This window comes from Lonchura striata, chromosome 5 (assembly GCF_050655825.1).
Source record: "Lonchura striata isolate lonStrDom1 chromosome 5, ASM5065582v1, whole genome shotgun sequence".
NCBI classification, from domain to species: Eukaryota; Metazoa; Chordata; class Aves; order Passeriformes; family Estrildidae; genus Lonchura; species Lonchura striata.
The window spans coordinates 72,886,668-72,913,884 of record NC_140707.1 but is presented as its reverse complement, the minus strand read 5'-3'; the positions used below and the strand labels follow the sequence as shown (position 1 = coordinate 72,913,884).

General features: G+C 47.1%; 1 protein-coding gene and 1 long non-coding RNA gene across 2 annotated transcripts in view; both read right to left on the bottom strand.

The window, feature by feature from the left end:
* Window positions 1-5,972: 5,972 nt before the first annotated feature.
* On the bottom strand, window positions 5,973-8,924 carry LOC146767450 (uncharacterized). The gene is made up of 2 exons (XR_014955874.1): window positions 8,466-8,924; window positions 5,973-6,347 (listed from the first exon to the last, which is right to left on the bottom strand). It is a non-coding gene; the product is annotated as an uncharacterized LOC146767450 (long non-coding RNA).
* An 11,890-nt stretch (window positions 8,925-20,814) lies between these two features.
* MDGA2 (MAM domain containing glycosylphosphatidylinositol anchor 2) overlaps window positions 20,815-27,217 on the bottom strand; it is a 193,832-nt gene continuing 187,429 nt past the window's right edge. The window contains exons 16-17 of the mRNA XM_021536048.3: window positions 23,380-23,485; window positions 20,815-22,914 (exon numbers count right to left, since the gene is read on the bottom strand). Of these exons, the coding sequence (XP_021391723.1) occupies window positions 22,826-22,914; window positions 23,380-23,485 (195 nt within the window). The 3' untranslated portion in view covers window positions 20,815-22,825. The remainder of the gene's footprint in view (window positions 22,915-23,379; window positions 23,486-27,217) is intronic.

The window sequence follows — 27,217 nt, the reverse complement described above, 5'->3', positions numbered from 1 at the left end:
TGAACGTCCAAACAAAGAAGGAAAGCAATCCCATGGATCTGCTGAGGGAGGGGAGAGGGATCTGCCCCACACGTGCTTTGCTTGTGGGACAATCAGCACATCCCCAGAGTGAGGAACCCTCGGAAGGGGATTCCAAGGAAGAGCAGCCAAAAAAAAATTTGCAGGAGGGGAGAAGCCTCCGAAGGTGCTTCTCCAGCTTGGTGCTGAGTGATCATAGAATCATCAAGGCTGGAAAAGTCCTCCAGGATCATCAAATCCAACCTTGGACCAATACCACTTCTAATCCATATTGGGAAGTGCCACATCGCTCATTTTTTGGGTCATTCAGAGGGAACTGCCTTAATTCCCACACTATTTCCCTCACTCTGTTTTCTCCGATTTAATTTTAGACTCGGTCTGAGGTTGAGCAAGAAAGTTTAGTCCACTGTACCCAGAATTAAACTAGGGTTGAACTGGGGTGTATTTGTGGCTTAATTCCAATGAAACCTCTTCCCATTTTCCCAAGGTCTGTGTGTTCCAGCACAAGAGCACTGGAATAATTCCTCACTTTTCCCCAGCAGTGGGAATTACTCTAAAATAATAATAATCTTCAGCTTGTTCCCATGCTCCTGCTGTTTCCAAGATGGAAACACCCAGGGAAGTGATTTCCAGCAGCAGCTCACTTTTTAATTAAAATAAAAATATTGGGTTTGGAAGCCTGGGGCGTCAGCTGAGTTTTGAAACTCAGAGAGGGAAATCTTGGGTATGGGTTTAGTGACATCTCCAGTGTGGCACAATGTGGTGAAAATATTCCAGAGATCCACCAGGAACTGGGAATTCTCCACTTAATTAGAATGAGCTCATTCAAGGCAGAGCATAAATCAGGTTTTTTTAATAAATATTTCCACATTTTAGACTTTTTTAATATTTATATCAAAAGTGTCCAATTTTCAAACTGTTTCCTTTATTTTTGGGACTTTTTCCCCCCAGACTTTCCAAGATTTTTCCTGCAACTACAAAAGTCTCACTTTGGTCTTTTCCCAACATTTTGTAGCTTCCCAGGTGTTGTCCCACCCCTGGCAGTGCCCAAGGCCAGGTTGGACACTGGGGCACCTGGGACAGTGGGAGGTGTCCCTGCCATGGCAGGGGTGGAACAGGATGAACTTTTAGGTTTTCCAACCCAATCCAGTCTGGAATTCCATGATATGCAGTTAAACAGGATCATAAATAAGTGAAGGACTTCTGTTTATAGAAATGTGATTTTCCATCTATTGAAACAGATTTTGGATGGATTCTCTTTAACATCTTTGGCCGTGCTTTATTCCAGACTGGGCAGTTTGTGAATTCCAGGATTTTCTTGGGAAGCACAGCTCCTGCCCTGTGCTGCTTAGGCTGAGTCCAGCTGCTTTTCCAGGACCTGCCTCCTTTCTAAATCAATGCCATAAATACAAATTAAAAAAAAAAAAAACCAAACAAAAAAAACCCAAAAAACCCCACATATTTTTAACTGAAATATTCCTAGCTTTAGCTTTGTGGAAAAATTCCATGCTCAGGCTAGAATGTTGGGGTTGGGCTACTCCCAGGGATCTGAGGGAATCCAATTAATCCATGATCTGAGGGAGAGTCCTGGCAGCTCCCAAGGATCAATAACATTTATTTCCAAGTGTTAGAGAGCATCATTTGCATTTGGGGAGGTAATAAACAAACTATTGAATTTTAATTAGCATTCTTTGGCTCTTCAGGGAGAAAATCCATGGATTCTTCCAGGGGATTTCAGGCAACACTGGAGGCAAAATTCTGACTCATTTTTGATGTTCTGCCATTCCTGAAACCACCTCCAAAGCAGAGATTTCCATAAACTTCCCAGTGCCAAGAGTTATTCCAGCAGCCCAAGAGTGGCTCTATTGTACTCAAAATTGTTTTGTCATTTTACATTCCTGGGAAACTGCTGAGAAGGAAAATGGAATAAATAAAAAGCCCAATTTTCTGGGATGAAACCACAGCTTCAGCTGGGAAAATGATTTTTCTTTTTTTCCCTGCATATAATAACGTTTGGATAAATAGAGCAGCGTTTTCTCTGGAATAAATAATTGTGCTAAATGTCCATGTAAATGTTTGAGGTGGGAAAATACACAATGGGAGACAATAAACACTGGGAGTCAGAGCGCTCACGGAATGCGGGATTGCTGCTCATTCCCTGGAAATGGCTTTTCAGGTGAGAAACAGGGGGGGAAATAATCCACAAATATTTTAACCAGACCTTAAGAAGCCCTCGGCCAGGTGTTTGTGCCCATGGAAAATTGGAATGGCTCCATTTAACGGGAGGATGGAAATGTTTACACAGGGTTGAGACATCCACATTCCTTAACTGTGCCTTTCCCTCCATTCAATCCCATTTTATCTTTATATCCTGGTTTTGGCTGCCTTGCCCTGGGAAATTGTCCCTTCCCATGTTTCCTGTAGGATCCTTCAGCTCCTGGAAAGCCACACTGAGGTCACCCCAAAGATCCTCCTCTCCAGGGGAACATTCCCAGCTCTCCCAGCAGAGCTGCTCCATCCCTCTGCCCTGCCCTGGTGAGATCCCACCTGGAATCCTGCATCCATCCAGTCTCTTAGATCATTAAATGTTCATGGTTTTTAGCCTTCTTGCCCTTGGAAATTATCTCTCTCCGTCTTTCCTGTGGGATCCTTCAGACACTGTCACCCCAAAGCTCCTCCTCTCCAGGGGAACATTCCCAGCTCTCCCAGCAGAGCTGCTCCATCCCATGGATCATCCTGGGCCTCCTCTGGGCTCTCTCCAGCAGTTCCAGGTCCTTTCTGTGCTGATGCAGAATTCCAGGTGGGATCTCACCAGAGTAAGACAGAGGGGAAGAATCCCTGTAGTTATTTAATTCCTCCATGGAAATCCCACCCAGCTCCAGCCTCCCCATTCCCACATCCCATTCTCCAGCTGCCTCACACTGCTCCAAATAAATCCCAGGGTGATCCAAGGAAGCATCCGGAAAAGAACTGGAATTGTGCAACCAGGATGGATAATGCTGCTGTGGAGAAATTCCCATCAGTGGGAGAGAAAAGGAAAGGAAGATGCGTGGAAAAGCTCATTTTTAGGTGCTGGAAGGTGCCAAGATGTCATGAAGAGCAGGAATGATGTTCCTGCTCCTGGTGCTTGTCTGGAAATTCCAGATTTATTTCGTATTTGTTGTTTCAAGGTAAATATTCCATGGCTGGCTGAGACTTCTCCCTTGGAAAGCTCCTCCCCACCCTCCCAGCCAGGAATTCCCAATTCCCAATCTCCCACCCATCCCTGCCCTCTGGCACTGGGAGCCATTCCCTGGGTCCTGTCCCTCCATCCTTGTCCCCAGCCCCTCTCCAGCTCTCCTGGAGCTCCTCTAAGGCCCTGGAAGCGAACTGGAACTTTGGGAATCCCGCCCCTTTTATCCCTAATTTAAGAGAGAAGTCACTCTACTTTTCCCAGGACAGAATCCACATGGATGTTTTTAATCTTATTTCCTCTTCCTAATTTTTATTTTCTGTCCATTTTTCCTCACTAAACCCTCATAGGGAGCAGTGATGGCATCACAGTGATGTCATAATCTCCATTTACATTAAACAATCCCTAATGGATTCTGCAGGAGACCTGGCCTGATGTCCTGGGACCTGGAAATGGCCTGGAAAAATTCCCAGGAATTTTTGTTAGGATTGACTTGGCTATTTCATGGTTCTGTTTTCTTTGTGCCACTGGGCAAAATCCCACTAGAAACCACTTTTCCAAGTTTGAAATAAACCCCTGAAAAGACAAATTTTGCTGATATTGTTTCCATAGTTTTCCCTGGAATATATTCCTCCAATTTTCTTACCCAAATACCTTGGGATTTAGAATCAAAAATCTTGGAAAATCAAAATTTGAGATGTTTTTTTCATCTTCCCAATCATTTGCAATGTCAGAGAAAGGAATTCAATCTTGCTCCCTACAATTCCTGACAGGAAGTTGGAGTCAGGTGGGAATTCTGTTCTCCCAGGAACAAGCACCAGTGTTTAACCTTCTAATTATCCCTTAAATTCTTTTCCTTGGATCTTTCAATTTCCTTTTCTGAGAAGCTTCGGACTCAGAGCTTGTCCTGGGCTGTGACAAAATCTTCCCTTGGAGTTTTTTTTTGCAAGGCGGGTATTTGAATTCCATAGGAAGGAAGAAATATTGGGAATTGTGTCATTCTGAGGGAAGACTTGGTCCATTATTTATGGGACAATTTATGGCATGCTGTGGAGTGGAGAAATTTGTGTTGTTCCAGGCAGCACCAGGAAATAGCAGGAATTATCCATCATTTTCTATTTATTTGTTCCAAGTCTAATCTGAAGTGATAAGGAAAAGCCAGGAATTCTGATCACACCATCCTGGCCTTAGAAATCCTAAAAAACTCAAGGAATTTCACAAATATATGGAGGAAAAATCACATTTTGTCTTCTCATTTCCCCTGTGAACTCCCTCTGCTGAAGTCCTCACGGAGCTGAATTAACGGACGCTTTTATCCCTTTCTTTTCAATTTAAAAAATAAATCTCCTATAAGTAAAAAAAAAGGAAAAGAAATATATTTTTTAATAAAAACCCCATCCAGTCCTGGTTTATTGATGAGCCATGCAATTCCTGCTGATCCATGGGCCTGTCTCCAGCCCCAGCCTCCTCAGCAGAAATAAAAGCAGGAATCTGTCATTAAAATGTTTTGCTGAGTCCAGCTGAAAGTTGACTGGAAAAATCTTTCCCTTGCAGGGATTTTCCTTCAGGAATTAGCAGCAGGCAAGGGAAATGCTGAAATACCTCAAGCACACAATCCAATAAAACCTTTGGAATATGAACCTTTGGCTGCCTGACCCATTTGTTGGTGGTTGCTCCATGGATTTGCTGGGTGAAGGATGGGAAGCTCTGGACACTTTTGATCATTCCCAGGCTCCTTTCACATTCCAAGGGGATTCCTGAGTCACTTTTAGGCCTTCTGTGGGATTTTACTGTCCTCGAGCATTTCCCCAACTCAATAAATATTCCCTGCATGAAGAAATCAGGAAGACTTTCTTTAGGAAAGGATTCCTGGCTGGGAGGGTGGGGAGGGGCTGGGCTGGAATTCCCAGATTTGCTGTGGCTGCCCCTGGATCCCTGGCAGTGCCCAAGGCCAGGCTGGACACTGGGGCTGGAGCAGCCTGGGACAGTGGGAGGTGTCCCTGCCTTGTCTTTTTCCAACCTTAACAATTCCATTCTTGGAGCCCAGCACATCCCTCTGGCTGCCCTGGCTGCTCCAGACCCTGGCACAAAGTCAAAACCACCTGTGGCTTCCATTTTAGCCCATGGAAAAAGCTGCCAACTCTGTGTGAGGAATTACAGCCACAAGGGTTTGAGCAGTGTGGGAGTTGAGTTAACACAGGGTGGAAAAGTAGAATTTTGGGGTTTTTAGAATGGGGTTGAGGGAGATACAAAATGGAGGGATTTGGGCATGTCCTGACCTTCTCCTTGCCCTCCATGTCTTGCTGTGCTGGTGACACTTTTCTGTTGGTTTGAGGCAGAGTTTCACTGTTTAACACAGGTGATGGGAATTGGCACAAATCTGTAAACTTACCACACGTAATTTTGAGTATATAATGTGGGAGCTGCCCAAGGCTCGGGGCAGAATGCCATGGCTTCCTTTCAGGACAGAGCTCAGCAGGTCAGAGAAGGAATGTTTAGAGAAGGGAAAATAAACAACCTTGGAAACACAATCGCACGCATTCCGGGTTCCTTGTTTGGCTGTGCGGGCTGAGAGAACAGACACTACGATCTCAGGGTCACCCTGACCATGTGAACCCTGAGAGACATCAACATTCCATGATTTTAAAATTGGATAATCCCTTCCAACCCAAGCCATTCCATAATTCCATGACATTGACTTAATCCCATCCCATCCTAACCCTTTACTCTGATCCCATGTGAGAGAATTTTAGGGAAAAACCTGCTTGGATCACAAACCAAATGAGGGCTGAAGTGGTTTAATGATTAATTAACTGGCAATTAACTGCAGGTTTGGGATCAATGGCAGTGGGGGACACTCCCAAAAGGGCGAAGAATTCCTGTGACCTCCTGGAATCCCAGGAAGTTGTAACTCTACCCCAGATCCCAGGAAAAGGTGTGGGAAGCCCTCCTGGACATGGGATCTGCCAAGGAGGCTCTTCTGGGGCCTTGGAGAGACGATGGTGGCATCTTGGAGGGGTTCTGGTGGCATCTTGGAGGGGTTCTGGTGGCACCTGAGCTGCTCCTGGAATCTCCAAAGTGGATTTTGACTCCTAAGAATTCTCCTGTTGCTTTGCCAACTCTTCCCAAAGTTCTTCTTTTCCAAAGAGTTTGTGACCTTCACCAAACTGAAATTAAAAACAAACAAACAAACAAACAAAAACAGAACAAAAAAAATACCCACCAAAAAACCCCAACACTCCAAAAGCTGCCCCCAAACAAAAAAGTAAACGAAGAATAATTGTAAGAAGTAAATATATATAAATTAAAATAATTTTAAAATAATTTATTAATAATAATTTTAAAATAACAATTTAAAAAACCCAATCAAACAGAACCAAAATAGAAATTAAAGAATCTACACTTCCTGCATTGCAAAAATCCTGGGAAAAGCTTTTCCTCCTGCAGCTCAGGGGTGCAGCCAAGCTGGGAGGAAGAAGGGAAAAGGTCTGATCATGGAGCAAAAGTTCCTTCTGGAAGGCAAAAGGAGGGGAAAAAACAAAATCCAAAAACTGGTGGGAAGGAGAAGTTCCCATAGCAACAGAACCACTTTTTCCAGGGAAAAGGAGGAAAGAATCAAGGATATGAAAGAGGGAATCAAAGCAGCTTAGGGGATATAAAAAAATAGGGATTGTTGATAAATTATAGATAAAGCTGCTGAGAATTCCTATAAATCAACTCGGAGGGAAATGGAAATGTTGATTGAATCCAAGGAAAAGAAAATGATATAATTTGCATTCTAAAACTTCCCTATAAATTATGGATGGGTTTTGTTTGGAAAACAGTTCTGGGAGGGAAGCTGAACAAAGGAAAGGCCAAATATTTGACTATAACTGCAAGTCTGGAATGGATGATTGTCCTGCTTCCAAGGGCATGGGATGAGCCACCGGGAGTGGGGGAGAACCAGAGGAACCCTTGGGTTTCACTGTGGCTCTTAAAGGACCCTGCAAACATCCCAGAATTGTTTGGGATGAAGGAAACTTCCAAACTATCCCATTCCACCCATTCCATGGGCAGGGACACCTCCCACTGTCCCAGCTGCTCCAAGCCCCAATGTCCAACCTGGCCTTGGGATCCAGGGGCAGCCCCAGCTGCTCTGGCAATTCCAGCCCAGCCAGGAATTCCCAGTTCCCAATCTCCCACCCATCCCTGCCCTCTGGCAGTGGGAGCCATTCCCTGGGTCCTGTCCCTCCATCCTTGTCCCCAGCCCCTCTCCAGCTCTCCTGGAGCCCCTCCAGGCCCTGCCAGGGGCTCTGAGTTCTCCCTGGAGCTTCTCCTCTCCAGGGGAACATTCCCAGCTCTCCCAGCCTTTCCTCCAGCAGAGCCGCTCCACCCCTTGGATCATCCTGGTGCCTCCTCTGGACTCTCTCCAGCAGCTCCAGGTCCTTCCTGTGCTGTGGAGAAGCTGGAATAGCTTAAAAATAAATTGTCCTAAAGAGAAAATATTTTCCAGCACAGTTCAGAGTCTTCCTAAGGCATCATCGGAAACGACATATTGGGAAAAAGCTGGGAATGTCCTGTGCCGTGTGCTGTGGGATGGCCCTGCTGGAGCAGGGAGCTGGGACCAGATCATCCACCAGGATCCCTTCCAAACTGAGCCATTCCATGAATTCTCCTGCCACGATTTCACCTCCTGGCATGTGGATCCCTGACTTAACCTCTTATCGAAAGAAGATCCATCTCACCCACAACAGCAGGTTGGACACGAGGTTTTCCACCTTATCCTTCTCAATCAGACCAGAAGTGGTGAGGAAAGCCTGGATGAAGCTCCCAACAGACAGATTTCCCAGGAAACTCAGGCATGGAATGATGGAGATGGAGCTACACACACACACATGAGCTGGAGAGTTCCTTATAAGGGATTTGGGTCTCTCTGGGCACAGGGTGACCCCGTTGGGTCCCCAGGTCTGGGCCATCCATGGGGAAAAATTCCATCCATGGGGAAAAATCCCATCCATAGGGAAAAATCAGGCCAGGAAAAAAGCCTGTTCCAATGTTTAATGACCTTTCCAAGAAGAAATTCCTCCTGGTGTCCAACCTGGACCTCCTCTGGCACAGATTGAGGCCATTCCCTCTTTTCCTGTTAGAAAAATTCACCCAGAAAAGTCCTCCCTAGGCAGGCCTCCATGTCAGAGGTCTATAAAAGCCTGATTCCCATTGGGAATGCATCACACGTTCCCTGAGAACATCCCTGCCTTTACCCACCACAAATAAAAATTCCTGCCTGGTTACTCACGTGAAAAATAAACTTCTGCTGGGAGGTGTCTGCTCCGAGGAGAAATTCCCACACTGAAGTGCAGATTAAACTCTCTGATCACCTGGATCAGAGCGGGAACGTCACAGCCCATTAAACCCCACTGGAAATCCCAATATCCTGGCAGGAAGGAACACGGAAATCTTTCATTCTTTGCCGAAGGAGAAGCTGTTCCGTGCCAGGGGAGACCAAGAGGCCGTGGCTGCCTGGGCAGGAATTGTGGAGCTGCCCCGTGCCAGGCTGGCCCAGACAATCCCGATTAGTTCCACCTGGCCAGAAATTCCTGCCTGACCTGCAAATCTGCCAAAGCACCCGGAAAATGGGAACAAGAGCGCCTGGCAGGGATCCCAGAGGAGCAGCAGCAAGGACAGCCCGCACACCCACCCCATCCACAGGGAAATTCCTGCTGCCTCAGCTTTTCCCAGGCAAATACAGGCAGGAGGAGCTGAGGCAGCTGTGTCTGGAGGGGAATTCCTTCCTGGCACCTGCAGGCAATTCCCTGGAGCGTGGAGATTGGATCATAGTCACAGATTCCACATGTTCAGAGACATTTAGGGCAAGGAAGGCTGTGATCTCCTGTCCTGTCCATGAAGGGTGGGGGGGAAGTCATGGAGAGGACAAATCCTAAGTCAAGGATGATCATGGAATGGGATGAATCACAGCAGGATTTGGGTTGGATTTGGGATGTGACAGCTACAGCATGGAACTTAAATATCATAGGATCATGGAATGGTTTGGATGGAAGGGACCCTAAAGTTCCATCCCCTGCCATGGCAGGGACACCTCCCACTGTCCCTGGATTCTCCAAGCCCCGGTGTCCAGCCTGGCCTTGGGCACTGCCAGGATCCAGGGGCAGCCACAGCTGCTCTGGGCACCCTGAGCCAGGGCCTCACCTCCCTTCCAGCCAGGAATTCCTTCCCAAAGTCCCATCCATCCCTGCTCCCACATATTCCCTGGATCCTGTCCCTCCATCCCTTGGAAATCCTCTCTCCATCTTTCCTGAAGCTCCTTCAGGCACTGGAAGGCCACACCTGGGTGACCCCAAATTTTCTCCTCTCCAGGGGAACATTCCCAGCTCTCCCAGCAGAGCTGCTCCATCCCTCTGCTCATCCTGGTGCCTCCTCTGGGCTGTCCCCAGCAGCTCCAGCTCCTCCCTGTGCTGGAGCCAGGATTCCAGGTGGGATCTCACCTGAGCAGGGCAGAGGAGAATCCCAATCCCTTTCCTGCTGGCTCGGGGGGCTCTGGGCTGGGGCAGGTCCAGCTCTCACCCACAGCACCCCCAAACCCTTTCCCAGCTGCTCTTCCCAGCCTGGGTTGATCCCAGGAGTTTTCCCAGCCCAGGTTCAGCACATGGATTGGGACATTCACTCTCAGGAAGCCCCTCAGGAGCTCCCCTCAGGCTGAAGAATTTCTGATGACACGGGGTTGTACCCTGCATGTCCTTGTCCCTCTGGATATTGTTCACATCCCCTCCAGGCTGGTCTTCCCCTTCCCTTGGGGATTGTCACTGCTGCTCTTTTGCACCTTCCCCTCGTCTTGTCAGCCTTGGGAGAGAAGATTCCAAGGGGCTGATAATGTTCCTTCCAAGGATTCATGATGTCCCTTTCCAGGTTTTAAAATGCCCCTTCCGAGGGGTCAACTATGTCACCTCCGAGGGTTAAAAATGTCCTTTCCAGGGATTAAAATGCCCCTTCCAAGAGTCAGTAGTGTCCTTTCCTAGGGGTTAATAATGTCCCTTCCAAGGGGGTAAAAATGTCCTTTCCAAGGGGGTAAAAATGTCCCTTCCAGGGGGCAAAAATGTCCCTTCCACGTGTCAATAATGTCTCCTCTAAGAGGGTAAAAATGTCCTTTCCTGGGCTTAATAATGTCCTGATATTTTCTTCTCACAGAAAATGGGGAATGAGACAAACCCAAATCCTTTCCTTTTTTTTTTTTGCTACAATGGAGAAAATATTCCAAAACTTGCTCCTAAATCAACTTCCTTGCTAATGGGTGATGATTGCAGGCATGAAGAGAGCCCAAGTGGGGCTTAAAGAGCTTCTAAAGCTCTTCCTAATTGGAATTATGGGTCCTGCTGCTCGCCCAGCAAGAGTTTTCTCCCTGCTGATCCCGTTCCCTGCTGGCTCAGAACACACAGGAATACTGATATGGAGCTAAAGCTGGGGGGATTGACCACTTGAGAGATAAGAAAGTCTCTGATTAGATTGAAAAAGAAATCAAGAGCCGGCTTTAATTAAAAAGATTTATTTATCAGGACACCTGATGGAAAGAGCAGTCTGGCATTTCCCTTTGGATTCAGTCTGGGGAACATCTGGGACAACATCGTGTGGGAAACGTGGATCCCGGGGAGTTTGCTCAATATGGGGAATAATGAGGCTGCCTGAGAGGAGCTCGGGATGCAAATTTGGGAACAACAGCACTGTGAAAATGATGGCAGAGCTCAGTGGGGTCTGCCAGTGGGGAGGCAGCAGATCCCGGCAGGATCTTCCACTCTGGATGATAAAATCTTCCAGAAAATACAGGGAAATGGGAGGATTCTGGGATTTTTACCTTTCTTCTCCAAGGTGGGGTTGTCTCTGTGGGTTGGGGGTGGCTGCAGGACTCCAGGTGTCCCAAAGCCACGTGGGAAAGCTGCCAGGGGCTTCTTGTGGAAGCAGCATTCCCAGTAAAAAGGGCTTTGGATGCTCAAGGAGCTCTTGTTCCTGCAGGTGTTCGCCTTGAAAGGGTTTGAGTGACACCATGGCTGCATCCCAGAGCTTAAATTCCTGTTTGGAATAAAGGCAGAAACACTGGGATGATCTGAGGGATGGAGCAGCTCTGCTGGAGGAAAGGCTGGAAGAGCTGGGAATGTTCCCCTGGAGAGGAGAAACTTTGGGGTGACCTCACTGTGGCCTGGAGGGGCTCCAGGAGAGCTGGAGAGGGATTTGGGACAAAGGGATGGAGGGACAGGACACAGGGAATGGCTCCCAGTGCCAGAGGGCAGGGATGGGTGGGAGATTGGGAATTGGGAATTCCTGGATGGGCTGGAATTGCCAGAGCAGCTGTGGCTGCCCCTGGATCCCTGGCAGTGCCCAAGGCCAGGCTGGACACTGGGGCTGGAGCAGCCTGGGACAGTGGGAGGTGTCCATGGAACTGGGTGGGATTTAAGGTCCTTTCCAACTCAAACCATTCCGTGATTCTATTCTATTCCACTCCATTCCATATTTTATACAGGAAGGTGTCTGCCTGTGGGATTTTCTAGGAAATAAGTCAGGAAAAGCAGTCAGGCAGTGCAGAGGGCCGTGGCTTGTCCTGTCCATTGAGGAAAACTTGGGAACAAAATTATTCTACAGCTGGGGAATTCCTTCTGGATTGTGGGAAACATGGAAAATCATTCCCACACCTTCTCCAGACCCTCCCAGATTTCCCAGACCCCTCTCAGTTCCTCTTCTGCTGCCCTGACTTTGTCCATGCCCGTGCAAAATTCCTTTGAACCCTTCCCACGTCCCTTCCTCGCTCTCTGTGCAGGTGCCAAAGGCAGAAAATCTCTGGAGCAGGACTCTGCCAGGACTCCGGAGCATGGGGTGCTGCTGGTCATTAGGGTGCCTGATTAGCGCCTCATTAGCAGTGTAATTAGCAGTGCCTGATCCTCAGCTCCCGATGAAATGCTGGGTGCCGATTCCAGGAGGCTGGTGGCAAAAAAAACGGCAGAAAATTCATGATACTAAAATTCCAAGGGATTGTCACCTTTCCATAGCCACCATTTCTTAATATCCCTTAATTCAGGATTGGAACTTTTGGCATTTTCAGGTCATTCCATAGAATTCCAGACTGGTTTGGGCACAAAGAGACCTTAAATCCCACCCCAACCCATCCCATCCCTTAAATCCCACCTTCCACTGTCCCAAGCCCTGTGCAACCTGACCTTGGACACTTCCAGAGATCCAGGGGCAAATCCTGAACCATGAACTCCCTCTCCAAGCATTTTTCTTGGCTGGATTTTTGGTGACCACAAAAAGTCTTCCCCACTCAGGAAATATTCCCTAAAACTCACATTCCCTAGGAAGAAGGGAAAAAAAAAATCCTTTCTCTAGTGCCTCATTCCCCCAAAAAATCACCCCACCTTCGAATTGTTCTTGTGATCCCAGATGCCCTTCAAGCCCCTTGGAAATGGGACACACATCCAAGATTTCTTAAAATGAAAGGCCTGAGATCCTGCAAAAATGGATTCCCAGGAGGTTTTGTAATCCTTGTTCCCTGAGGAATTAGGCTGGAAATGTCAAAGATTACTGAGCACAACAAAACTACAAATTTTTGCTGCATCCCAAAGAAACTGGGATTTAGATCCCTCCTCAAAATGTCATCTTACAGCTATTTTTTATTAATTTTCACCGCATAATTAAGCAATGTGAGAGAAGCATTGTGTTGTGGTGGGATTAGAGGGAATAATGGGGATTAGGAAAGGCCTGGAGCCACTCCAGTAATACTTTAATCCTTGCAAATACACCCCTGGCCTCCTGGCAGCAAAAAAAACTCAAAAGGCAATGTGCCAAAAAAACTTCCAAGAGGGATAAAAAAATATTCCCTAGGGAGACAAATCTGACAGTCCTGGCAGTGCTACATCCAGAGAGCAGGAGTATTTTAAACTCCACACAAATAACCAATGGATTAGGAGCAGGAATTGATTTATCCATTTTTTTGGGCCAGGCTCGATCCCAGCTCATTTTGTCACAAATTAGTCTTGGTTCTGCAGATGAAATTTCCAAAAATCTGGTAAAATCTATCCCAAAGACAGATTGGATAATTCTGGTTTGGCTCGTAATTTTTTAGGAAAGCGAGGCCAAAATCAAAATATTTTTTTGAGATGTTTATGTGACCCAATTTCCACAAAATTTTATGGAGCTGGGTGGGGTGGGAACAGAGAGGTTCAAGTCTTGGGGTGTAAATCCAATTTATTTGTTATAATTCCAAGAGATGGAAAAAAAAAAATTTGTTATAATTGGATGGGGCTTGGAGGAAACTGGGATCCCTGTCCCAGGGGTCCCTGCCCTTGGGCAAGCTGAGCTTTAAGGTCTTTTCCAACCCAAATCCTCAGGGATTCTGTGATTCCAGCAGAAATATGGATAACACAGGTTGTGCTCATATCCATATCCAGGGATGTGCCCTGGGGTCTCTTCCAGGCCCAATGTGGAGACAAAATCCAACTTCCATGAGGGAAGGTGGAGCAGATCAATGGGATGAAGAAAGTTTTCCACCGCTGAATATCCCAGGGATAATGGGATAATGGCCTGTGGAATGACTTCAGGTTGTGAGATCCAATGGGATAATGGGATATTTTAGGCTGAAAAACAGGAGATGGGGAAGTTCCTCTTTTTTAAGGTGTAAATTCCAGTGTGTTGCTGTTTGTCACCACCTGTGGAGAACAAGACGAATCTGGGAACTCTTGAGTTTTCCCTCAGGAATCCATTTGGATACGTGGTCACACTGACAGGTGTTTTCCCATGTTTCCTTGATTCCCGTTTTCCCTGCCTTGTTCCATCAAGGAAACAGCCTCCCTGCTTTTCCACAGGATGTCACTGATGCAATCAGCAAAATGATGGAGGCATTTCCATGGTGGGAAATCATGGAGGCTGTTTCCATGATGGAAAAGGGCAGGGAAAACAAGAAACAAGGAATCACAGGAAAGCACCGCAAGGAATGAAGTGTGTTTCCATTTCCATGGTCTCATTTCACCCACAGGAAAAGCCCTGAAGGGTTCTGGGAGGGTTTGTCCCCACCCAGACCAACAGGGACAGTGGCACCTGGGCTGTGCCAGAGCTGGGGTGGCAGCAGGACTGGTGATTGTCCCCTGGAATGGCACTGCTGGGGCAGATTTGGGATCCCCAGGCACAGGACACAGAGCACCTGGAGCTGGGAAGGGAAGGGAACAGAGCTGGGAAGAGGCTGGAGAATTCCTGAGGAGCTGGGAAGGGGCTGGAGAGTTCCTGAGGAGCTGGGAAGGGGCTGGAGAGTTCCTGAGGAGCTGGGAAGGGGCTGGAGAGTTCCTGAGGGAGCTGGGAAGGGAATGGAGAGTTCCTGAGGAGCTGGGAAGGGGCTGGAGAGTTCCTGAGGAGCTGGGAAGGGAATGGAGAGTTCCTGAGGAGCTGGGAAGGGGCTGAGCCTGGAGCAAAGGAGGCTCAGGGGACCTTGTGGCTCTCACAGCTCCTGCCAGGAGGGGACAGCCGGGGGGTCGGGCTCTGCTCCAGGAACAGGGACAGGAGGAGAGGGAACGGCCTCAGGCTGGGCCAGGGCAGGTTTAATTTGGCTGTTATGGGAAATTTCTTCATGGAGAAGGTGGACACGCAGTGGAATCCCAGGCCAGGGGTGGAGTCCCCATCCCTGGAGGGGATTTATATCCCTGTGGATGTGGCACCTGGGGACGCGGGGCAGGGGTGGCCTTGGCAGTGCTGGGGAATGGTTGGACTCCATGGTCCAGAGGGCTTTTCCAATATAAACAATTCCATGATTCTAAGGTTTAGTCCCAGTAGAAGAGCTGGACAAGACCAGGAATACCCAGGTCGCACCTGCAGCAGAGAACGGATGCCAACCCTAATAAAAGTCCTGCTGGACACCCTCTGCCCTGGACCACATATCCAACAACCAGGAGAAATTTGGGATCATCATGCAATGATCCAGGCTGGATCTGGGGGTGCTGTGAGAGCTCTGTGTGCCCATCCCGCTATTCCCACATGGCACAGGAGGAGTCCTGGGAACATCCTGCTCTGGCAGGGCACACACATCTTTATTTTTGGTCATTTCCCAGGGATTAAGTGGGAATTATGGAAAGCCAAAGAAATGTCCATGAAACTGGAAAAACTGTCCATGAAGCTGGAAAAACTCAAGGACTGGCCCCAAAAGGGAAGAGGGTGGCCCAGCCTCTTCCTGCTCTAATTAAGACTTTTCCATACTTAACAAGAAGTGGAAGGACAGGGAAACACATTCCCACATTTTTACAACTCCCAAGAAGGCAGGGACACATGGGACAAGGAATATCCCCACCCCCCACCAAATCCCATCCCCCTCTTCATCCCGGTGGATCCAGGAGCAGAAAACACTGGAAAAGACTGAAAATACTGCTGGCAATGGAAAAGGTACCCAAAAATCCGGAGTGGTTTCTTTTTTCTTTATAAAATGTACATAAAGAACATGAAACCCTTGAGGTAAAAGTGAGAGCAGTTTGGAACTCAAACAGATACAGACCCAACAATGACCCAAAATCAATCTACAGTGGGGGTGTAGGAAAATAAGAGAGCAAGTCTGGGTTCTGTACAACAGCAGAGAGCGTTAAAATGTCCTCGTTATCCTATTTACATTAAATACATCCAATTACAGGTATTTATAGGGTATTTACAGACACAGATACCACGCTTGTCCCCTTTGCAGCTGGAGTGTGCAGCAGGTCTGAGCGTTCCTGAGAAGGTGCTGGGGCTCTTCATTTCTTACTCTCAGGAATTTCTGTTTTTCCAATCCCTTTTGTGGCTGTATCCATCCAAAAATTCCACAGGCGTGGCTCTTGCAGTGATCCTGTTTCTCCCTCCCATCTGTGGAAGGTGAAAGTTTCCTTCACAAATCCTGGATCCTGAGGAATCACCGGGAATGTTTCTCCAGTTGTTTCTCCATGACTTTGGCGGTGAGCAAAGCTCAAGATTCACTTGTCCAAGCACTCAACGTTCCAGTCTCTCTCTCAATGGGAAAAAAAAATCTTATGGAGGCTGGAAAAGGAAGGAAATCGGTTGTAAATCACCTGTCATAGGTCCTGTAAGGTGACATCCAACCTGAGTGTGTCACAGAGGAACCAGGCAGGAGAGGCACAAATCCATCCATCCCATCCATCCACACCCATCCAGAGGGAGCACAAATGGTCCCGTTTAGGTTTCAGTTTCTTATCAGGAATCTGAAATGGATTTTCTCACTGTCAGGTGTTGGAACAACTGCCCAGGGCAGTAGGGAATTCCCATTCCTGGGGGGATTTCAGAGCCCTGTGGATGTGGCACTTGGGGACATTGATCAGTGGTGGCCTTGGCTGTGCTGGGGCATGGTTGGACTCAGCGGTCCTGGAGCAAATTCCCAACCTAAATGATTCCATGATTGTGGTGCTCCCAGTGGGAAATGACTGGTGGATCATGGCTGAACTGGGATGTTTTAGGGAATTTGAGGAGAGGTGCAAAGGGAAGAAGAAATTTCTCCTCACACCTACGGAGTCCATCGAGTTCTCTGGTGACTCCCTCTGTCTGTTCTCACTTGAGCTTTAATGTCACACAACATATCCAAGGCCAGGCTGCATGGGCCTGGAGAAACTGGAATAATGGAAAGGTCTCTGCCCACGGAAGGGTGGGACTGGATGGGATTTAAAGTCCCTCCCAGCCCAAACCATGCTGGGATTCTGGGATGTGTTGAACAGATCCAAAGGAAAACGCAATAATATTTTATCAGGGAACAGCAGGATGTACAAACCCCATTTCCCTGTTTTTAGGTTAATGATCACTCCCATCTTTTATCATGCCGAGCACAATTCCCTGCCTGCAGCAACATTCCCATGGGATCTGGGGCTGACACAGTCTGTAAATCCCAAGAATGTGGGATTGCAGGAGCTGCAGGTCCCTAAATCCCTTTGCACAAGGGATAATCCAATGGTTTCATTCCTTCTGTGCTGACTGACACTGGAATTGTGGTGGAGCACGTAAAAAGGGGAGAACATTCCTGCAGTGCTGCTTATTTTCCATAAAAACCTAAAAAAGAATTTGAAATGTAAAAATAACCCTTTTTATAGCTTTTGATAGTTTTATGGGAAAATCCAAGAATTGTTCCAGTTCCAGATGGTTCCTAATCTCTAGTAGCATGGGAGAGGTAGGGACTGCTTGTAACTCCAAACTGGAGCCTTTTTTTTTTTTTTAATGGAAATGCTCCAAAAAGCCATTTTCCTGATGGATCACACACTTCTGGGGGAGGAAGAGAGTTTCAATTACCCTTCAATATATTCAAAAAATATTCAAAAAAACCATTCCCAGCAGGTAAACTCTCCCAAAATAAAATCAGGAAAACCTCTTCCACTCAGCATGAAAAAAAAACCAGATCCTTCTGCCTGAGCTGCTCCCTACAAAGGGAATTCACCGCCCTGACTAGGCAGGAAAAGAGAAAATGAACAAGAAGCTGAAGATTGCTTTAACGTTTGGGGATCCCAATCACCCCAAAACTGATTATTCCACCTGGTAGATGCAGCAGGGATTCCAGTGCTGGATGTCAAGGAAAGCTCTGAGGTCAGTGGAGGTTGGGGCTTGCAGAGGTTGGAAGATGCAGCTCCATCACTTTAGGAGGAACCAGCAGTTCCTGTCCCAAATTAAAAGGAAACTTCACATTCCCAGACATTTCTGGCATTCAAATCCTAATTGTGCACCCATGGTGTCATTGGAATGGGTTTATTCCCTCCTAATCCATGTTTTTATTTCTCCTTGTGTCCCATCCAGGATCCAGGCCAGGCTGAAGAAGAGGTGGGTTGGTAGCACAGTGAGATCCGAGTGTTTAGTGATTTTATGTGGAATTCAGGTTGTCCAGAGATGGAATTCCTGGCTGGGAGGGTGGTGAGGGGCTGGGCTGGAATTGCCAGAGCAGCTGTGGCTGCCCCTGGATCCCTGGCAGTGCCCAAGGCCAGGCTGGACACTGGGGCTGGAGCAGCCTGGGACAGTGGGAGGTGTCCCTGCCATGGCAGGGGTGGGGTGGGATTTAAGGTCCCTTTCACCCAAACTACTCCATAATTCTACAATTCCACGATTTCACATTCAGTGTGCTTTGTGAAAGAAAAAGGGAAGTTCTCCAGTGCCATCCTTGTGCTCCCAAATCAGCCTGAGAAAGAACTGAAAAATCCTGGACAACTTATCCTGTGCTCCACCCTCCTCTGCTTTGGGAACACCCAGATAATTCCTGCAGCCATCCCATCAAACCCAGCCACTGTTCCCAACATCCCAAGACTTCAGCTGCACAATTCAGTATTTGATGTCCAGTTTAAAAATCCATCAAGGGCATTTCAAAGTTGGATACCCCAGAACTGAATCAGAGGGGTTCCAATTCCAGGGAACTGCCACTTCCAACTACCTTTGATTGCTGATCCAACATTTTCACACCCATTTTCAGTCCAAAATGTAACGTAAAATAAAAACCAAGAGTAGGAAATTCATATGTCAATTTGTTCTTCTTATTCATGGCCTGGAGTAAAATCCCATTTCCTTTTCAGTGCTTTATTTTGGGAATGTAAAAGAAGATGAAACTACTCCTACAATCAACATTTGGAAGAGAAATCCTGCTTTTCTTAGCACCTCCTGCACCCCAGAGTAAAACAGGAACAGGCAGGGGAATACATTTCTTTTCCCACAAAAACCTGGGATTTTCAGGACACGCAGATTATTCTGCCCTGCAAAAAGACATCTGTGGTCTTTGTCAATCGAAATTCTTTATCAAATATTCCATGGGAGCAAGGGAAAGGAGAATCCAACTGGAAAGAAAAAACAGGATTTCAGCCTGCAGCTTTCGCTTGGGATCTAAACAATGGAGCAGGATCTCCTGTTCCTCATCATCCAACTCCTTTGTCACGGAGGGAATCACAGGGCACTTCCCAAATCCTAACTTCCCACAGAGTTCCCATTCCACCACCACCAGCCCTGCGGCCAGAGCTGTGCCTGGAAAGTTCATCTCCAATGGGCATGTAAGGATCAGTTTGGATTTTCAAGGGAAATCCGAGGGAAAAGCAGGGAAGTATTTTAAAGACAATGGAATATTTTCTGTTTTCCTTTGGCCTGGTGTGTGGAAGATGTCCCTGCCTGTGGGGCTGGAATGGGATGAGGTTCAAGGTCCTTTCCAACCAAAACCTTCTGGGATTCTGTGGAAGTGACTGACAGATGGTCACTCTGGTTCCTAGCAGATCCAGCCCTTCAAAGAGAGTCCTGCCAAAACCACCCATGAAGAAGTCTCTTGGATCACCCCTCAGTTCCGTGGTTCTCAGGAGACATCCATGGGAAGATGCACGGCAAGGTTTGGATCCTGAGTTCCAAGACACACCAACCTCCAAAAAAAAATCTGCCTCGGCATCTCACCATGCCTGACCTGCTCCTCCATCCATCCATCCGTCCATCCACAGTTAAAATCCAGAGCTTCCAATGGGAAATTTGGTGATTTGTGTTAAGGGTGTCAAACACTTTGGTCCATCTAAGCTCAAGAGTTCCAAATCCCCCAGGCCACCAGACTCAGAATTCCCACCATCTTTCAAGCCCCACAGTCCATCCAGACTCTGAGCTCTCACTTTCTTCCAAACCCCACTGTCCATCCAGATTCGGAGCTTCCACATTCTTCCAAACCCTGTGGTCCATCCAGACTCAGAGTTCCCACCACTTTCCAGACCCCAAAGTTCATCTGACTCTGAATTCCCATTGTCATCTAAACCCCATAGACCATCCAGACTTGGAGTTCCCAATTCCTTCTAAACCCCTCAGACCATCCAGACTTGGAGTTCCCAATTCCTTCTAAACCCCACAGACCATCCAGACTTGGAGTTCCCACAGTCTTCCAAACTCCACAGTCCATCCAGACTTGGAGTTCCCACTTTCTTCCAAATCCTCCAGTCCATCAGACTCAGAATTCCCACTGACTTCCAAACCAGAGTCCATTCAAATTTGGAGCTTCCATCATCTTCCAAACTCATCAGGCCACCAGACTCAGAGTTCCTACCATCTTCCAAACCGCATGGTCCATCAGACTCAGAACCACTGTTTTCCAAACCCCATAGTCCATCCAGATTTGGAGCTTCCCACTTTCTTTCAAACCCCATCGTCCGTGCACACTCAGAACTCCCATTTTTCTCCAAACCCCATAGTCCATCTAGATTTGGAGCTCCCACCATCTTCCAAACCCCGCAGTCCATCCAGACTTGGAGTTCCCACTTTCTTCCAAACAGAGCAAGGTGCTGATAGCCCCGAGGTTGTGGGTTCAATCCCCGCAGGGATCATTCAGTTCAGATTTGGACTCGACGATCCTTGCAGGTCCCTTCCAGCCCAGAACATTCCGTGATTCCAGGGATGAGCTTTAAGGTCCCTTCCAACCTAAACCATCCTGCGGTTCTCTGAAAATGTCCTGACTCGGAGTTCCAACCGTTTTCCAAGCACAGGAACTTAGACACCAAAAATCCCTAAAAACCAGGGAGCCAAGAACATCCCGGGAATGCTCCAGCTCCCAGGTGCCACCAGTATGGACCAGTACAGCTCCAGGTGACACCACTTGACCAAGGAAAGCCCTGCCAGCATCTCAACAAACACACTCACCACGGGGCTGCCTTACCTGGAAAGAGGCTTTATTGAACAGAGCTGGAAAATTATCTCTTCAGTGGAATTACTGAATTTGCACAAACATTTCTCTACAGAATAAAAAAAAATCAAGCCTTGTCATTGTTTTACTGCATCTTGTTGTGCTTTTTATACTCATATTTGCAATTATTATACTCATCTTTTGTTTGTTTTCACATTTGTACTCCAATTATTTGCATATCAGGTTTTGCTTTTAATCCTAGGGTGTCGAGAGAACACAGAATAATAATAATAATTATTATAATTATAATAATAATACTCTTCTTTAGACAAAAGTCTTTTTTTTTTTTTAAATGAAGTTAAAAGCTGAGCTAATTTAAGGAAAAAGGTCTTCAAATTTCATAACCAACTGGAAGGGAACTTTACAATGCAGTGGAAAACCGGCATGTGTTCGGGTAGCTCGAACCCATTTTGTACAGCTTTTGTTTGCTTTTTTTTTTTCCTTGTAAAAGTGGAATATTTTTAATTTTTTTTTTTTTTAGATTTTTTTTTGTTGTTTGTTTTTTGAATTTCGCTACAATAACAAAATAATCTTTCGCCCTCTGCACCGAGTCTGGCTCCGGGGCAGAGGCAGAGCCCCCTCGGAGCGTCCGGAGCTCCAGATGTCAGGAGCCATCCCAACGGAGGGGAGAATAAGAAAATCATCCTGTGTTTCACCACCTTCTGCACCAAGTGTGTGTCTGAACCACCTTTGTTCCTCTGGTTGACCCACTGGAGAACCTGAAACGACGACGACGACGACGACAAGAAGTGCTGCTCCCGTCGGCAGCACCACCGGGGGCTGTTCCGAATGGATAAGAAGCTGAAAGGCCATGGCTGTCTGGAAGGTCACACAGCACGGATCTCATCCCAAAGGCTTTCCACAGCAGCTTAGGTCCATCCATCCTTCTCCAGAAGCGGCTCCGTCTCCTTGCCTGCACACCCAGGCTCCAGAGTTTGTTTAGAAAAGAGTTTGCACAACCCACGCTTTTAGCAGTGCAAAGCTTCCGTGTTGAAATCATCGTTATTACATTTATTATAATATTTTTTATTTTTTATATATATATATTTATATATATATATATGTTTTGTTCGTTCTTTTTGTTTTTGTTTTTTGAAATCAGGCTTGTTTCATTGAAGGCACTTGGTTTCCATGGCAATTTATAAAAGACGGTGGTTTGGTTTCTTCACTTCCGTAGAGCTGATGACTCCGGTGGGGAGGGGAGAGGGATCTTCCAGCAGCTGCGAGCAAACTCCCAGTGAAGCCTGTGACAAATGAAAGCCCAGGTGGCACATCCTGGGTGGGAATGCATGCAAAAGGAGACAGCACACAGTCACCAAGCAGAGCCGTGAGGAATGAAACGGGAATGTCTGCAAACAGCTCTGATTCCGGGTTATCCTCGAGGGGAGGTGACAGCCGAAGTAGAAAGGGCTGACATTTGTTTAACTCTACGCTAAAAACCTTCGGGAAGGGAAAATGAATGCCAGCTCTTCACGTACCCTGTTTACAGTGAGGTGTTTCTCTCTCTCTCTGTGTTTGTATTTCCTCTCTCTCTCTCCTTCCTCTTTTTATTTTTGGCAGGCCATTCGGTTTCCATGGTAACAAGCAAACGATTCATTTGAAACAAAACCAGCCATGACTTTGTGCTTTGACAAGGGTTTCTAGAGCTCTTTGCCGAGAGTTCAACCAGATGATGCTGAATTCATCAGTGACCACAAAAGCACCTGAAGGTCTCTTCCTTACTTAGGCCAGATCTCGGTCTCAAGCTTGGTTCTTAGTGAGTTCCGCTCCCGTGATGCCTTTTCAAGTCCCCAGTGCTTTCTTAATCTGCTTTTTTTTTTTTTTAATTTTTAAATTATTTATTTACGTATTTATTTAGCTTTCGAGTCAGTCAGTGGAGGAATCTTTGGTAGTTTGTTTGGAAATGTCCATTTTACAAAGACTCTTTCTTCATGCCAGTGCCTGGTGAATCTTTTGTAGCCTCTGCCAGGATAAGGTCACCTCTGATGACTTAAGACAGACATGAGGATGAGGAGTGGGAGAAGTCGTATATGTGCTAATGGTCCAACAGCACCTGATCGTAGATCTGCAAAAAGGGGAGAAAAATAGAATTAAAGAGGTGCCCACACCTCCTCAGCATTGCTACAGTGTTCCAAACTCACCTCCCACCACGAGGGGACCAGGACAACGCTCACCAATGGGATGGAGCAGGAACTGGGATGAAAATCCACCTGGCTGTGTAGTTCCCTCTGTTTTAACACACACATAGGGTGGAGGGATGAGACAGAGCCCTCAGGGAATCACAGCAGTGATTTCTGTGGATTCCACATTTTTTGGGCCCGCTGGGCATTGTTTTGATGTTGTTTTTTCTGCCTGAGGATCTCAAATCCAGCCCAGCCTCACCCACCGCTCTCACCTCTGCCTCACACCCACCCAACATCTTCCCACCTGAGAAAAACATTCCCAAGGACAACATTCCACCTTGAACCTGGAAAAGATCCATTTGGGAAGGAGAAAGACAGGAAGGAGCTTGTGGGGAGGAGCCACTTACTGTTGGCCGGTTGGTCTGATTTCATACACTCTCCTTCCACAATGGACACATCGTCAATAGCAATGTCCCCTTCGATTCCAGGGCCACGGATCCCTTCAAAGATGAGCTGGGAAAAAGAACATCAGAGGGTGGGAAATTAAAACATCCAGTGGAGCAGAGGAGGATAAATAAAAAATATCCAGAAGATCAGATCTTAAAATCTCAACCAGCACAAAAAGAAAGGACTTTTCTTAAAATCAAGACATATGCAAGTATCTAATTTCAGATTGTGGAAGTAAATTCCATGCTGGGATCTATTTTTCCCAACACGTGGGTTCTCATCAGGTTTAGAAGCTTTGATTCCATCTAGGAATGGTTTTTCAGAGGGAAACTGGGATGAGTTTTATCACAATGAGGGAGACAGTAGAAATTTTATTCCAGTTTAAGATGAACTTCAACCTCTGCTGATGGATTTTAACGGCCTGTTGATATTTTTCTTTCCAATATTACTTGTCTGAAACCAAACTGCTGGAAGAGGAAATCGTGCCTGATCTCGAGGGGAAAACGTCTCCTCCCCCAAAATCCAGCCCCTGCTCCTTGGCAGCAGGAACAACACCAATCAGTGGAGTTGAAAGTCCAATTTTTCCTGACAATGGAAAACAATTTCCAGCCTAAAGGGCTCTGTCCAAACACAACAGGCAGCATTTAATTAAAAGCTGCATTTGGCAGTGATTTCGGTGGCCCTCAGGGAGGGGTTGCTCCACACTCAGAACAAATCACAGCACAGGAGTTGGCAGGGCACGGAGCAGAACCCAGCCTGCAGCTCCCAGGGATGGGCAGGAGGTGCCAATTGAGCAGAATTCCCGATCAGTATCCCGAAAAATACCCTTTATGCTTTTGGACAGCTGTTGTTAAAAATACTGCATCGAACTGGAGAATAGGGGTACAGGAAAGGTCACTCTGCTCTTAATGGAATGGAATTATGATCCCAAAAGGCCACTCCAGAATGCTTTGGGGGGATTCAGCTTCTGCCTCATCCCTGGAAGTGTCCAAGGCCAGGCTGGACAGGGCTGGGATATGCCTGGGATACGGAAGGTGTCCATGCCCATGGCAGGGCTGGAATAAGTGGATTTTTAGTCCCTTCCATCCCAAACCAGTCTGGGATTTTCTGATTTTTCCACAGGACCTCAGGCAGATTTTTACCCTCCCCTGAGTGCCCCCCTCACCCTTCTCCCTTTCCTTGCTGGGCACTTGGGGTGTCCCAGGACAATCCCACTGAGTGGGATTTCAGGGTGACATTAACACCCCCAAAAGTGGGGAGCTGAGAGATTTCAGTTTGGTGCAGATTGACCTGAAAAAGGGATTAAAATCCTTCTGGAGACTGGGCAAACTGGGGCAAACTGGTCTCACCTCCAGCCTGAAAATTGGGAATATTCCCTTTTGGATGGGTGAGTGAAAGCACCGAGATCATTCAAACACGGAGATAAATCCTAAAGCAGCTCCACAACAGTTTTGGGATTTGGGATTGGGAATCCTGCAGGGCCAAGGGCTGCAAACCTGGATGTTCCCAGCCCATCCTGCTGATGCTGGAATTCTTTGGACACCAAGTGACCAAATCTGGGTGGGCTGAGCTCCACAACGAGCGGGTGGCACCGGAACTGCTCATCCTTCATGATAAATCCTGGAATTTTTATTTGGACACTGCAATATTCAGATCCTAAACTAGCAATAAATCCAGTCCAAATCATTCGTACCATCTCCATGTCCTGCTGCTCAAACCTGAACTAAAATTGACATTTTCTGGATGACAGAACCAACGTGTCCCTCTCTTTGTGGGGTTCTATATTTCTGGAGTGTTCCTTTCTTAAAAGTATCTGAATATCTGAGCTAGATTTATGAACTTTTTTGAGATTTAAGGCACTGCAGTCCTCCCAGATCCTCATGACATAAGCTTTGTTCTATATCACAGCGACTGACAAGGTATAAAATCTTTTACCCCTATAAATTACCCTATAAAAAGTTTTAATTTCCATGTCACTGCAGTGTTTTACTGCAAAGATTCACTTCAATTCCCTCTCCTTAAATTTAACTTGGAGTTTTATATTCCTTCCTACTTACATGCCTAAATGGAAAATAAAATTTGCTGTGGTGCAAGAGATGCTGAAAAAAAGATAATTTAAGGCTCCAAGAGCTCTGACATTTATTTGTTATGTTTGGTCAGAGCTTTACATTTATTTTATGCTGAAACCTTTAAACATAACAATGTAAAAGGTGAAAAACAGCCAAGGAGAGGAGCTTCCCTTTGGAATCTCTCTCCTCCACTCCTCTGGACTGCTGCTGCTGCAAATCCTTTGCACTTCCCTGCCCAAGAGTCTGATTCTTCCCTGATTTTTAAAGCTCTTCCAGGTCTCCAAAACCCTCTCAAATCCATCTCTTCCTTCCCTTTCCCAGGTCATTTATTATGTTCAGATATTAAATCACTTCTCTCTCCTTCACTCTTCAGAATTCTTGGATTTATCCTGACTTCACCAATGAAAAACCTAACCACTCTAATTTTCTGTGCCTGGCCTGGGCTCTGAGTGTTCCTGAGCTCTGCAATTCCTCTTCTCTCCATTCCTGGCACGTTGTTCCCATCAAACTTCCCAGCCTGGAACACCTCCCACTGTCCCAGGCTGCTCCAGCCCAGTGTCCAACCTGGCCTTGGGCACTGCCAGGGATCCAGGGGCAGCCACAGCTGCTCTGGCAATTCCAGCCCAGCCAGGAATCCCCAATTCCCAATCTCCCACCCATCCCTGCCCTCTGGCAGTGGGAGCCATTCCCTGGGTCCTGTCCCTCCATCCTTGTCCCCAGCCCCTCTCCAGCTCTCCTGGAGCCCCTCCAGGCCCTGCCAGGGGCTCTGAGCTCTCCTGGAGCTTCTCCTCTCCAGGAGAACATTCCCAGCTCTCTCATGTCCTGCTGTACTTCACATCTCCCTCTCCCTCAATTTTCCTCTAATTCCCATCCTTGGAATTGCTCTGTAATCCCAAACCATTTCTCTCCTGCCAATGCCTCTCATGCATGGAAATAAAAACCAAGGGTCAGGATCAGGAATTCCCTGAAAATCCAAAGTGGGAAATGGAACCCAACAGAATAGCAGTTTGGATTTGCACTGAAGGAATCTTCCAAGGCCAGGTTGGACACTGGGTCTTGGAGCACCCTGGGATTGTGGGAGGTGTGGAATAAGAGAGGAGTGGGATGGGATGGGATGGGATGGGATGGGATGGGATGGGATGGGATGGGATGGGATGGGATGGGATGGGATGGGATGGGATGGGATGGGATGGGATGGGATGGGATGGGATGGCATTTAATGGGATGGGATGCAAGGTCACTTCAAATCCACTTCAGCCTGTGACTTTCTCCCAAAAATACATTTTCTCCCCTAGGAGAGCTGGAAGTGACAGAGCGGGCTCAGAGGAGAACGCTGCACTCAGGGCATGGCTCCTGACTCCCACATTCCCTGAGGACATTCCCAGCCTCGCCCACAGCAGGATCTGCTGGCAGCAGCTGCTTTTTTGGGAGTGTTCCAGTTCCAAACAGCTCCCAGTGTGCCTGAGGACTGCTCCTAAAGATCCATCAGCACCTCCCTGTCAACCCCAGCAGGAAATGTGTGAAAAACCTGTCACATCCCCGTGTCTCATGCTCCCAGATCGTTCATTTTCCTGCAGGAAATCCATGTATTTTCCAAAAACCTGCAACACAGGGGCCCTAAGTAATTTCTCTCAGCAAATAATTTTATATTCCACTTGCTAATCTGAAATCAAAACCTGCTGGAATCGCTCCCAGCATCTTTGGGAAGCTGGAAAGTGTTTTGAGTTCA